Here is a 13436-nt window from a genome sequence, read left to right on the forward strand (position 1 = left end):
GCTGAGAGATGGCAAATGGAGTTTAATGTGGAAAAGTGTGAGGTGATTCACTTTGGAAGGAGTAACAGGAATGCAGAGTACTGGGCTAATGGGAAGATTCTTGGTAGTGTAGATGAACAGAGAGATCTTGGTGTCCAGGTGCATAAATCCCTGAAGGTTGCTACCCAGGTTAATAGGGCTGTTAAGAAGGCATATGGTGTGTTAGCTTTTATTAGTAGGGGGATCGAGTTTAGGAGCCACGAGGTCATGCTGCAGCTGTACAAAACTCTGGTGAGACCGCACCTGGAGTATTGCGTGCAGTTCTGGTCACCGCATTATAGGAAGGATGTGGAAGCTATGGAAAGGGTGCAGAGGAGATTTACTAGGATGTTGCCTGGTATGGAGGGAAGGTCTTACGAGGAAAGGCTGAGGGACTTAAGGTTGTTTTCGTTGGAGAGGAGGAGGAGGAGAGGTGACTTAATAGAGACATATAAGATAATCAGAGGGTTAGATAGGGTGGATAGTGAGAGTCTTTTTCCTCGGATGGTGATGGCAAACACGAGGGGACATAGCTTTAAGTTGAGGGGTGATAGATATAGAACAGATGTCAGAGGTAGTTTCTTTACTCAGAGAGTAGTAGGGGCGTGGAACGCCCTGCCTGCAACAGTAGTAGACTCGCCAACTTTAAGGGCATTTAAGTGGTCATTGGATAGACATATGGATGAAAATGGAATAGTGTAGGTCAGATGGTTTCACAGGTCGGCGCAACATCGAGGGCCGAAGGGCCTGTACTGCGCTGTAATGTTCTAATCTAATCAGGTGGTCGAAGTTTCAGTGGGGGAGCATTTCGGGAGCAGTGACCATAATTCCATAAGTTTTAAGGTACTTGTGGATAAGGATAAGAGTAGTCCTCGGGTGAAGGTGCTAAATTGGGGGAAGGCTAATTATAACAATATTAGGCAGGAACTGAAGAATTTAGATTGGGGGCGGCTGTTTGAGAGTAAATCAACATCTGGGAGTCTTTCAAACATCAGCTGATTAGAATCCAGGACCAGCATGTTCCTGTGAGGAAGAAAGACAAGTTTGGCAAGTTTCGGGAAGCTTGGATAATACGGGATATTGTTAGCCGAGTCAAAAAGAAAAAGGAAGCATTTGTAAGGGCTGGAAGGCTGGGAACAGACAAATCCCTTGAGGAATATAAAGAGAGTAGGAAGGAATTTAAGCAAGGAGTTAGGAGGGCTAAAAGGGGTCATGAAAAGTCATTGGCAAGCAGGATTAAGGAAAATCCCAAGGCTTTCTATCCATACATAATGAGCAAGAGGGAAGGGTTGGCCCGCTCAAGGACAGAGATGGGAATCTATGTGTGGAGCCAGAGGAAATGGGCGAGGTGCTAAATAATTACTTTGCATCAGTATTCACCAAAGAGAAGGACTTGGTGGATGATGAGCCTAGGGAAGGGAGTGCAGATAGTCTCAGTTATCTCATCATCAAAAAGGAGGCGGTGTTGGGTGTCTTGCAAAGCATTAAGGTAGATAAGTCCCCAGGGCTCGATGGGATCTACCCTAGAATACTGAGGGAGGCAAGGGAAGAAATTGCTGGGGCCTTGACAGAAATCTTTGCATCCTCATTGGCTACAGGTGAGGTCTCAGAGGACTGGAGAATAGCAAATGTTGTTCCTTTGTTTAAGAAGGGTGGCAAGGATAATCCAGGAAATTACAGGCCGGTGAGCCTTACGTCAGGAGTAGGGAAACTATTAGAGAGGATTACTCGGGACAGGATTTACTCCCATTTGGAAACAAACGAACTTCTTAGCGAGAGGAAGCATGGTTTTGTGATGGGGAGGTCGTGTCTTACTAATTTGATTGAGTTTTTTGAGTAAGTGACGAAGATGTTGATGAAGGAAGGGCAGTGGATGTTATCTATATGGACTTTAGTAAAGCTTTTGACAAGGTCCGCATGGCAGACTGGTGCAAAAGTGAAGTCACACGGGATCAGAGGTGAGCTGGCAGGATGGATACAGAACTGGCTCAGTCATAGAAGACAGAGGGTATCAGTGGATGGGTGTTTTTCTGAATGGAGGGATGTGACTAGTGGTGTTCCGCAGGGATCAGTGCTGGGACCTTTGCTGTTTGTAGTATATATAAATGATTTGGAGGAAAATGTAGCTCGTCTGATTATTAAGTTTGCGGACGACACAAAGGTTGGTGGAATTGCGGATAATGATGAGGATTGTCAGAGGATACAGCAGGATATAGATCGGTTGGAGACTTGGGCGGAGAAATGGCAGATGGAGTTTAATCCGGACAAATGTGAGGTAATGCATTTTGGAAGGTTTAATGCAAGTGGGAGGTATACAGTAAATGGCAGAACCCTTGGGAGTATTGACAGGCAGAGAGATCTGGGCGTACAGGTCGACAGGTCACTGAAAGTGGCAACGCAGGTGGATAAGGTAGTCAAGAAGGCATACGGCATGCTTGCCTTCATCGGTCGGGGCATAGAGTATAAAAATTGGCAAGTCATGTTGCAGCTGTCCAGAACCTTAGTTAGGCCACACCAAGAATATTGCGTGCAATTCTGGTCGCCACACTACCAGAAGGGCATGGAGGCTTTGGAGAGGGTACAGAGGAGGTTTACCAGGATGTTGCCTGGTCTGGAGGGCATTAGCTATGAGGAGAGGTTGGAAAAACTCGGATTGTTTTCACTGGAACGACAGGGGTGGAGGGGCGACATGTTAGAGGTTTACAAAGTTATGAGTGGCATGGACAGAGTGGATAGTCAGAAGCTTTTTCCCAGGGTGGAGGAGTCAGTTACGAGGGGACATAGGTTTAAGGTGCGAGGGGCAAAGTTTAGAGGGGATGTGCGAGGCAAGTTCTTTACACAGAGGGTGGTGAGTGCCTGAAACTTGCTGCCAGGGGAGGTGATGGAAGCAGATACGATAGCGACGTTTAAGAGACATCTTGACAAATACATGAATAGGAAGGGAATAGAGGGATATGGGCCCCGGAAGTGCAGAAGTTGTTAGTTTAGGCAGGCATCACGATCGGCGCAGGCTTGGAGGGCCGAATGACCTGTTCCTGTGCTGTACTGTTCTTTGTTAAATGTTCAGTCCAGTCGGCTGCAGCTCGCTGAATCAGTAAATGAGATACTGTTCCTCGAGCTTGCATTGATGTTCACTGGAACACTGCAGCAAGCCCAGGGCAGAGATGTGAGCATGAGAGCAGGGAGGGGTGTGGTGAAATGGCAAGCAACTGGAAGTCAGGGTCATGTTTTTGGACTGAGAAAAGGTGTTCCGTAAAGCGGTCACCCAATGTAGAGGAGACCGCATTATGAGCAACGAATACAGTATACTAAATTGGAGGTACAACAAGTAAATCATTGCTTCACCTGAAAGGAGTGTTTGGGCCCTTAGATAGTGAGGAGAGAGAAGGTAAATGAGCAGGTATTACACCTCCTGCGATTGCATGGGGAAGGTGTCGTGGGAAGGGGACGAGGTGTTGAGGGTAATGGAGGAGTGGATCAGGGTGTCGCAGAGGGAACGATCCCTTCGGAATGCTGTCAGGTGAGGGGAGGGGAAGATGCGTTTGGTAGTGGCATCACGCTGGACGTGGCAGAAATGGCAGAGGATGATCCTTTGGATGTGCAGGCTGGTGGGGTGGAAACTGAGGACAAGGAGAACCCTATCGCATTTCTGGGAGGGAGGGGAAGGGGTGAGGGTAGAGATGCGGGAAATGGGCCGGACACAATTGAGGGCCCTGTCAACCACAGTAGGGGGAAACCTCGCTTGAGGAAAAAGAAAGACATATCAGAAGCACTGTTCTGGAAGGTTGCATCATCAGAGCAGGTGCGTCGGAGATGGAGAAACTGGGAGAATGGAATGGAGTCCCTACAAGAGGCAGGGTGTGAAGAAGTGCAGATGAGGTAGCTGTGGGAGTCAGTGGGCTTATACTGAATATTAGTAGACAGCCTATCCCCACAGATGGAGACAGAGAAGTTGAGGAAGGGAAGGGAAATGGCAGAGATGGGCCATGTAAAGGTGAGAGGAGGGTGGAAATTGGAAGCAAAATTGATAAAGCTTTCCAGTTCGGGGCGGGAGCAGGAAACGGCACCGATACAGTCATCAATGTACTGGAAATAGTTGGCAGAGGGGGCCTGAGTAGGACTAGAACAAGGAATGTTCAACATATCCCACAAAAAGTCAGGCATAACTAGGACCCATGCGGGTACCCATAGTAACACCTCTTACTTGAAGGAATTGAGTGGATTTGAAGGAGAAGTTGTTCAATGTGAGAACAAGTTCAGCCAAGCGGAGGAGGGTGGTGGTGGATGGGGACTGGTTGTGCCTCTGTTCAAGGAAGAAGTGGAGAGCCCTCAAATCATCCTGTCCGAGACAGGAAGGACAGGTTTCCCCGAGCGGAGAGGTCAATTACCAGGGGGCACAGATTTAAGGTGATTGGAGAAGGATTAGAGAGGACATGAGGAAAACCTTTTTCACCCAGAGGGTGGCGGGTGTCTGGAATTCACCGCCAGGAACGGTGGTGGAGGCAGAAACTCTCAACTCTTTTAAAAGGTACCTGGACACGCACCTTAAGTGCTGTAACCTGCAGGGCTACGGACCTGGTGCTGGAAGGGAGTAGATTGAGCGGCTTGTTTTTACGGCCGGCGCAGACACGATGGGCTGAATGGCCTCCTTCTGTTCCATAATTTTTCCATGGTTCTAACAGTGGCAGCCTGAATATAACAGTGGCTAAAGGACAAAAGGTGGAGAGCAATGGTGAATGGTAGTTTTTCAGACTGGACAAAAGTGGACAGTGATTTCTCCCAGTGGTCACTACTTTTGAACTTGGGCATACCGCATGGAAATGTAGTAAACAGCAATGAAGACAGTAACCTCTTCCACCTAGAAGGACAAGAACAGCTGACGCATGGGAACACTATCATCTGTAAGTTCTCCTCCAAGTTACACATTATCCTGACTTAGAAATATATCACCGTTCCTTTACTGTCACTGGATCAAATTCCTGAAACTCCCTCTCTAACAGCACTGTGGGTGTACCTACACCAGGTGGGATTGCAGTGGTTCAAGAAGGCAGCTCACCACTACCTTCTCAAGGGCAATTAAGGATGCACAACAAATGCTGACCTAGCCAGCGACGCCCACATTCCATGAATAAAAAAAAACTTCAGGAGGATATACTGGTGAAATAGGAAGACACATGACAGGTAATATTTAATGCACAGAACTGATGAATTTTGGTAGGATGAATGAGGTGAGGCAATATAAATTAAATGGTACAATTTTAGAGGGAGTGCAGGAACAGAGAGACCTCAGTTCACATATATAAATCTGTGAAAACGGCAGGACAACTTTAGAAAGCTGTAAAAAAAAAAGGATCCTTAGCTTTATAAATAGAGGCATAGAATACAAAAGCAAAGAAGTTATGCTAAACCTATATAAAACACTAATAGGGCACAAGCTGGAGTACTGCATCCAATTTTAGACATCACACTTTCAGAAGGACGTCAAAGCATTGAAGAGGGTGCAGAGAAGATTTATTAGAATGGTACCAGACATGAAGGACTTCAGTTATGTGGAGAGCCGGGAAAGCTGGGGTTGTTCTCCTTGGAGCACAGAAGGGAGGAGATTTAATTTAGGTGTTCGATGTCAAGGGTTTTGATAGAGCAGATGGGGACAAAATGCTTCCAGTGGCAGGAGGGTGGGTAACCAGAAGAGACAGATTTAAGGTAATTGACAAAAATGCCAAGAGGGGAGATTAGAATTGTTTCTATGTAGTGAATTGTTGTGATTTGGAATGCACAACCTGAAGGGGTGGTGGAAACAGATTCAAGAGTTACTTTCAAATGGGAATTGGATAAATAGATTAGATTAGAGATACAGCACTGAAACAGGCCCTTCGGCCCACCGAGTCTGTGCCGAACATCAACCACCCACTTCTACTAATCCTACACTAATCCCATATTCCTACCAAACATCCCCACCTATCCCTATATTTCCCTACCACCTACCTATACTAGTGACAATTTATAATGGCCAATTTACCTATCAACCTGCAAGTCTTTTGGCTTGTGGGAGGAAACCGGAGCACCCGGAGAAAACCCACGCAGACACAGGGAGAACTTACAAACTCCACACAGGCAGCACCCGGAATCGAACCCGGGTCCCTGGAGCTGTGAGGCTGCAGTGCTAACCACTGCGCCACTGTGCCGCCATACTTGAAAAGGAGAAATTTTCAGGGCTATGTGAAAGGACAACGGAGTGGGATTAAGTAAACAGCTCTTTCAAAGAGCCAGTACATGCACAATCAGCTGAATGGCCTCCTTCTGTGCTGTGACTGCATGAATAAACTTAGATAATTATAAAGCATTCCAGGAAATTTGAACATGTTGCAGATTTTATGTGGAGGATACAAACAGATTCAGGCCTGATAAGATCAGAAAAGTATAAGAGCTTCTTTATTTGGGACTGGGGGAAAAAGAAAACCATGAAAGAAATAAAGAGAAGTAACACTTATCAAAGCTTCACCAGATGAGCAAGTTAACACATCAACAAATGTGCAACTTCCAGCAGTTGAGAGGAGCTCAGACTCTTGGATATAAGAAATCAAAGATACTTACATCCATTATGGTTACAGGAACATCTTTGATCTTGTGAGGCTCCACATAGGAATTCTGGCAGTTAAGAGTGAGACGAGAGGCCAATTCACCCTGTCCTAAACTCTCCAACTGTTTTTTTCACAGGAGAGAAATTAGAGAAGTTCATGAGAGAACACCACAAATTAAGGCTACAGTAGCTAGAATTCAGACTTTGGATTTATTAAATATGCACCTTATGCACAATAACTAGTGGCTGTCGACTGATACTCTGTTACATAACACCAGGGCAGTTAGGTCATGTAATGCACAAAGTATTACCAGAGTCCCTGATTTAGTGGCTGCATAAGTCAAATTTTCTCTGTCAAATCAACAAAGTGGGACAGGAAGTACAGCACGTTCAGGACGTGTGCGCAATGCACCAGACTTTGAATCAAGTTCTTACATTACAAACTGAGGCTTTGCAAAGCAAACATGTCTCTGATGGCACAATTTGGCTACAGGGTCCCAATTCTCTTAACATGCTGTCTGAAATTAATTTCCATTTGCCACTGACATCATACTTATGATTTCAAACATCTAAAGTAAAAGTTCAAACAAAACAAAAAAAGTTGAAGAAATAATGGCAAAATAACAAATAGATTTAGCAACTGAGTGGGGAAGGGACCAAAGCACACACAAGGGGTACCCCACAAACCACACAATGACTCCGTTTTTACTAAGACCAAAACTGGGGGGAACCCTCTGATGAGTGAGTCAATAATTAGAAGTCATGGATTCAAAAATCATTAGAAAAAGATATAGAGGGGAGATGAGCAGAGACTATTTCACTCAGTTGTCAGGATTGGAAATACTCTACTCAAGGACAAAGACGAGAGTGGTCCTAAAGGAAGAGTGCTAAATTGGGGGAAGGCCAACTATACCAAAATTCGGCAGGAGCTGGGAAATGTAGATTGGGAGCAGCTGTTTGAAGGTAAATCCACATTTGATATGTGGGAGGCTTTTAAAGAGAGGTTGATTAGCGTGCAGGAGAGACATGTTCCTGTGAAAATGAGGGGTAGAAATGGCAAGATTGGGGAACCATGGATGACAGGTGAAATTGTGAGACTAGCTCAGAGGAAAAAGGAAGCATACATAAGGTCTAGGCGGCTGAAGAAAGACGAAGCTTTGAAAGAATATCGGGATTGGAGGCACAATCTGAAACGAGGAATTAAGAGGGCTAAAAGGGGTCATGAAATATCTTCAGCAAACAGGGTTAAGGAAAATCCCAAAGCCTTTTATTCATATATAAGGAGCAAGAGGGTAACTAGAGAAAGGATTGGCCCACTCAAGGACAAAGGAGGAAAGTTATGCGTGGAGTCAGAGAAAATGGGTGAGATTCTAAATGAGTACTTTGCATCGGTATTCACCGAGGAGAGGGACATGACGGATGTTGAGATTAGGGACAGATGTTTCATTACTCTCGGTCAAGTCGGCATAAGGAGGGAGGAAGTGTTGGGTATTCTAAAAGACATTACGGTGGACAAGTCCCCAGGTCCGGATGGAATCTATCCCAGGTTACTGAGGGAAGCGAGAGAGGAATTAGTTGGGGCCTTAACAGATATCTTTGCAACATCCTTAAACACGGGTGAGGTCCCGGAGGACTGGAGAATTGCTAATGTTGTCCCCTTGTTTAAGAAGGGTAGCAGGGATAATCCAGGTAATTATAGACCGGTGAGCCTGACGTCAGTGGTAGGGAAGCTGCTGGAGAAGATACTGAGGGATAGGATCTATTCCCATCTGGAAGAAAATGGGCTTATCAGTGATAGGCAACATGGTTTTGTGCAGGGAAGGTCATGTCTTACCAACTTAATAGAATTCTTTGAGGAAGTGACAAAGTTGATTGAAGAGGGAAGGGCTGTAGATGTCATATACATGGACTTCAGTAAGGCGTTTGATAAGGTTCCCCATGGTAGGCTGATGGAGAAAGTGAAGGCACATGGGGTCCAAGGTGTACTAGCTAGATGGATAAAGAACTGGCTGGGCAACAGGAGACGGAGAGTAGCAGTGGAAGGGAGTTTCTCAAAATGGAGAGGTGTGACCAGTGGTGTTGCACAGGAATCCGTGCTGGGACCACTGTTGTTTGTGATATACATAAATGATTTGGAGGAAAGTATAGGTGGTCTGATTAGCAAGTTTGCAGACGACACTAAGATTGGTGGAGTAGCAGATACTGAAGGGGACTGTCAGAGAATACAGCAGAATATATATAGACTGGAGAGTTGGGCAGAGAAATGGCAGATGGAGTTCAATCAGGGCAAATGCGAGGTGATGCATTTTGGAAGATCCAATTCAAGAGTGAACTATACAGTGAATGGAAAAGTCCTGGGGAAAATTGATGTCCAGAGAGATTTGGGTGTTCAGGTCCATTGTTCCCTGAAGGTGGCAACGCAGGTCAATAGAGTGGTCAAGAAGACATACGGCATGCTTTCCTTCATCGGACGGGGTATTGAGTACAAGAGTTGGCAGGTCATGTTACAGTTGTATAAGACTTTGGTTCGGCCACATTTGGAATACTGCGTGCAGTTCGCAGTTCTGGTCGCCACATTACCAAAAGGATGTGGATGCTTTGGAGAGGGTGCAGAGGAGATTCACCAGGATGTTGCCTGGTATGGAGGGCGCTAGCTATGAAGAGAGGTTGAGTAGATTAGGATTATTTTCATTAGAAAGACGGAGGTTATGGGGGGACCTGATTGAGGTGTACAAAATCATGAGAGGTATAGACAGAGTGGATAGCAAGAAGCTTTTTCCCCCAGAGTGGGGGATTCAATTACAAGGGGACACGAGTTCAAAGTGAAAGGGGAAAAGTTTAGGGGGGATATGCGTGGAAATTTCTTTACGCAGAGGGTGGTGGGTGCATGGAACGCATTGCCAGCGGAGGTGGTAGATGCGGGCACGATAGCGTCTTTTAAGATGTATCTAGACAGATACATGAATGGGCAGGAAGTAAACAGATACAGACCCTTAGAAAATAGGCGACAGGTTTAGATAGAGGATTTGGATCGGCGTAGGCTTGGAGGGCCGAAGGGCCTGTTCCTGTGCTGTAATTTTCTTTGTTCTTTGAAAAAGGTATGGAAGCTAGTATTATAAATAATTTAAAAGTGAGTTGTTGGGAACAGCTATTTGAGGATGAGGAACTTATGCAGACAAAAAGCGGGGATATGGGACTAGCACAACTACTGTTTCAAAGAGGCACGATGGGATGAACGGCCTCCTTCTATGCTGTAAGTTTCTACTATTCTATGAATTGGATAGTTCTATCAAAGAGCAATCACAGGCTCGATGGACCAAATTCTATGATTCTATGAAACTAGGCTTGTATTCTCTGGAATACAGAAGGCTAAGGTGATTTGATTAAGGATTTTAGAATTTTGAAAGGAATTGATAGGAAAAGAGAGGGAGATACTTTTTCTACTGGTGGGGGAGTCCACGACAAGGGGATATAACTTTAAAATCAGAGCCAGGATATTGAGGAGACAAGTTAGGAAACACTTCAAGAAATCACTTCAAGGGCGGCACAATGGTTAGCACCGCAGCCTCACAGCTCCAGCGACCCGGGTTCAATTCTGGGTACTGCCTGCGTGGAGTTTGCAAGTTCTCCCTGTGTCTGCGTGGGTTTCCTCCGGGTGCTCCGGTTTCCTCCCACAGCCAAAAGACTTGCAGGTTGATAGGTAAATTGGCCATTATAAATTGCCCCTAGTATAGGTAGGTGGTAGGGGAGTATAGGGACAGGTGAGGTTGTGGTAGGAATATGGGACTAGTGTAGGATTAGTATAAATGGGTGGTTAATGGTCGGCACAGACTCGGTGGGCCGTAGGGCCTGTTTCAGTGCTGTATCTCTAAATCAAAATCAAAAAAGAGACTGTTAGAAGTGTTGAACACTCCCCCACTAAGATGTTAGCTCAATTAATAACTTTAAATCTGAGATTGATAGCTGTTTGGCAGCCAAGAGCATAAAAACATGTGAAGTGAAGGCAGGTGGATGGAGTTAAGATACAGTTTAGTCATGGCCTCACTGAATGCCACAACAGGATCAAAGGGCTGAATGGCCTACTCCTGTTCTGACAGCGCAGGCACTATAGCACAGGGACGAGACTCCATGCAGTAACTGTGAGTCGGGACCCAGGGTCTTCTAGTGTGGGGACTTGCTTGGCCATTGAGCTGGATCTGCCATCTAATCAAGTGATGCAGTACAGTGGTATGAGAAGGAGTGATGATGACAGCATGCTCCCTATCACTGGTGTCAGTCTTATGGTTCTTGATCTTCTCTCCATGTTTGTGGGTCACTAGCTGCTGGGTTAATGCCTAACTGGTTCAGGTACTATAACTCAGGTATTTCAGAACTTTAGAAAGCAAGCTTGGCTCAATTATTTGGCTTACCCGATCAACCATGAAATCGATCGCGTCTGCCATTTTTGGATCCACCAGACCAGTTGTAAAGTTTCCAAGAACAATCTTCTTCAACATAAATCCAGGCATCAGCCAGAAGCTACAAGAGAAGTTTCAGTAAACATGACGGAGTCACATTGATATGAGAACGCTGAAGAAAATTAACACAATGAACACAAAAATCTTAATGGGGAAACAGATTGTGAATTTGTTTTCAGATAGTGTGCAGATGGGAATGCCATTATGAAGAATCAAACTGAATAAATGGACCATCAGTTGTTTCTGAAATTTATCATATAGACACAAATTTCTTGTTTCGTCAGACAAGGTAAAATAAGGAACGCATATTAAATGCAAAAGTGCTATTAAATCATGTGGGCTGCGAGGAGAATGGGGTTAGATTAGATGGCTCATGTGGAATGGCCCATTTCAGTACTGGAACATTCTATGATTTTATAAATAACACAGGACTTGGGGCAAAAGAAGCTGGGCCAAATGTGATAAGGAAGCAGATTTATCTATTTATTGGCCTATTAATTGCTGGTCACACACAGGACTGAAGTTAGACATTGTTAGATCATTCATTAATAGAGAATATGCATTATATACCAGTATGCTGAAGCCACTAACGTGTATTTATTGATTGTTCCTACAGGTTTCAAATGTTATAGAATTGTAGAAACTTACAACATGGAAGGAGGCGATTCAGCCCTTTGTGCCTTTGTTGCCTCTTTGAAGTCAAGCTTCGTCCCACATCCCCATTTTTCGTCCATAACCCTGTAAACTCCTTATCCTAAAAAGCCTGTGTAACGCCCTTTCAAAATTATTTATGGAATGAGCTTCCACCACCTTTTCAGGGACAGAGCTCCAGATCCTGGCAACTCGGTAACAAAACATCTCCCCTTTCAATCCTTGTCAAATTATTTTAAATTTATGGCCTCTGGTTATTGACCACTTGCCAGAGGGAATAGTTTTTCCTCTATCAATACCTATAAACATCTACGAAACCTCTATTCAGTCACCTCTTAACCTTTCCTGTTCCAGGGAAAACAGTTCTATCTTTTCCAACCTCTAGCCATTCAAGTCTGTCATCCCAGGTAACATCCTGGTAAACCTCCTCTGTTCTCTTTCCTGAAGTGCGGTGCCCAGAATTGTCCACAATACTCCAGCTGATTTGTAAAGGTTAGCATAATTTTTTTGCCTTTATATTCTATGCTCCCCTTATAAACCCAAGGAACCCATTTGCTTTTTAACCACCTTATCAACTTGTCCTGCTACCTGTAAGGATTTGTCTATATGGACAATGTCTCTCTACTCATCTACACTTCTCAAAACGATGCCATTTATAGTATACTGTCTTTTCCTTCACTTCACACATCTCTGCGTGGAGCTCCATCTGCCATGCTTCTGCCCACTTCACCATCCTATATCATTCTATATCTATCCTCATCACTAACTACATTTAAATCAAGATCTTCAATCCTGGTAATTGTTTTGTGCGCACACTGTTAAGTATGAAAATAACTCCACTCCAGGGACGACAATTCAATTCCAGCCTTCTATTGTAGTTTTTGCTGGTCTTAGCAACGCACCAAGACTCCTTGGATAGCACCTTCCAAACCTGAAACCTCTACCCCCCAGAAGGACAAGGGCAGCAGATGCATGGGAACACCACTACCTGCAAGTTCCCCTCCAAGCCATACACCATCCTGACTTGGAACTATATTGCCGTTCCTTCACTGTTGCTGGGTCAAAATCCTGGAACGCCCTTCCTAAAAGCACTGTGGGTGTACCTACCCAACATGGACTGCAGCAGTTCAAGAAGGCGGCTCACCACCACCTACTCGAGGGCAAATAGGGATGGGCAATAAATGCTGTCCTAAACAGCAACGCCCACATCCCATCAGTGAATTAAAAAATGCAAAGCCAAATTTTATCCAAACTTCATAATATTGCTTCCCACACCCGATTCTTGGTTGTTCATAAAAATGGCAAAGAGCAATGGACCCAAAACTGACCCTTGGGTAAACCACCTACCAGTCTGAAAAATATCATCCACCACCACCCTCTGCTTCCTGTCACTGAGCTAATTCTGTATCCATATCACCACTTTCCCCTGAATTCCACAGGTTTCCATCTCAGCAAGCCTCATGTGTAGCACTTTACTGAATGTCTTCCAAAATTCCATAAATTGAATGGGAGAGGCTGTTTACAGGTAAAGGGACATCTGGCAAGTGGGAGGCTTTTAAAAGTGAGAGAGGAAGAGTTCAGGGCCAGAATGGTCCTGTTAGATGGAAGGGCAGGGCTGGCAAGATTAGGGAACCTTGGTTGACGAGGGATATCGAGGGTCTGGTCAGGACAAAGAAGGACGCATATGTCAAGTATAGGCAGCTGGGATCAAGCGAGTCCCTCGAGGACAA

At 45.0% G+C, this 13436-nt stretch overlaps 1 protein-coding gene across 6 annotated transcripts in view; it reads right to left on the reverse strand.

Annotated features, from left to right (window-relative positions):
- spg21 (SPG21 abhydrolase domain containing, maspardin) overlaps positions 1 to 13436 on the reverse strand; it is a 170912-nt gene that overhangs the window by 39365 nt on the left and 118111 nt on the right. For all 6 annotated transcript variants that reach the window (XM_068017659.1, XM_068017654.1, XM_068017655.1 and 3 more), the window contains 2 exons: positions 11008 to 11116; positions 6613 to 6720 (listed from right to left, as the gene is read on the reverse strand). In XM_068017659.1, the coding sequence (XP_067873760.1) occupies positions 6613 to 6720; positions 11008 to 11116 (217 nt within the window). The remainder of the gene's footprint in view (positions 1 to 6612; positions 6721 to 11007; positions 11117 to 13436) is intronic.

The sequence above is a fragment of the Heterodontus francisci genome, chromosome 38 (genome assembly GCF_036365525.1).
Source record: "Heterodontus francisci isolate sHetFra1 chromosome 38, sHetFra1.hap1, whole genome shotgun sequence".
NCBI lineage: Eukaryota > Metazoa > Chordata > Chondrichthyes > Heterodontiformes > Heterodontidae > Heterodontus > Heterodontus francisci.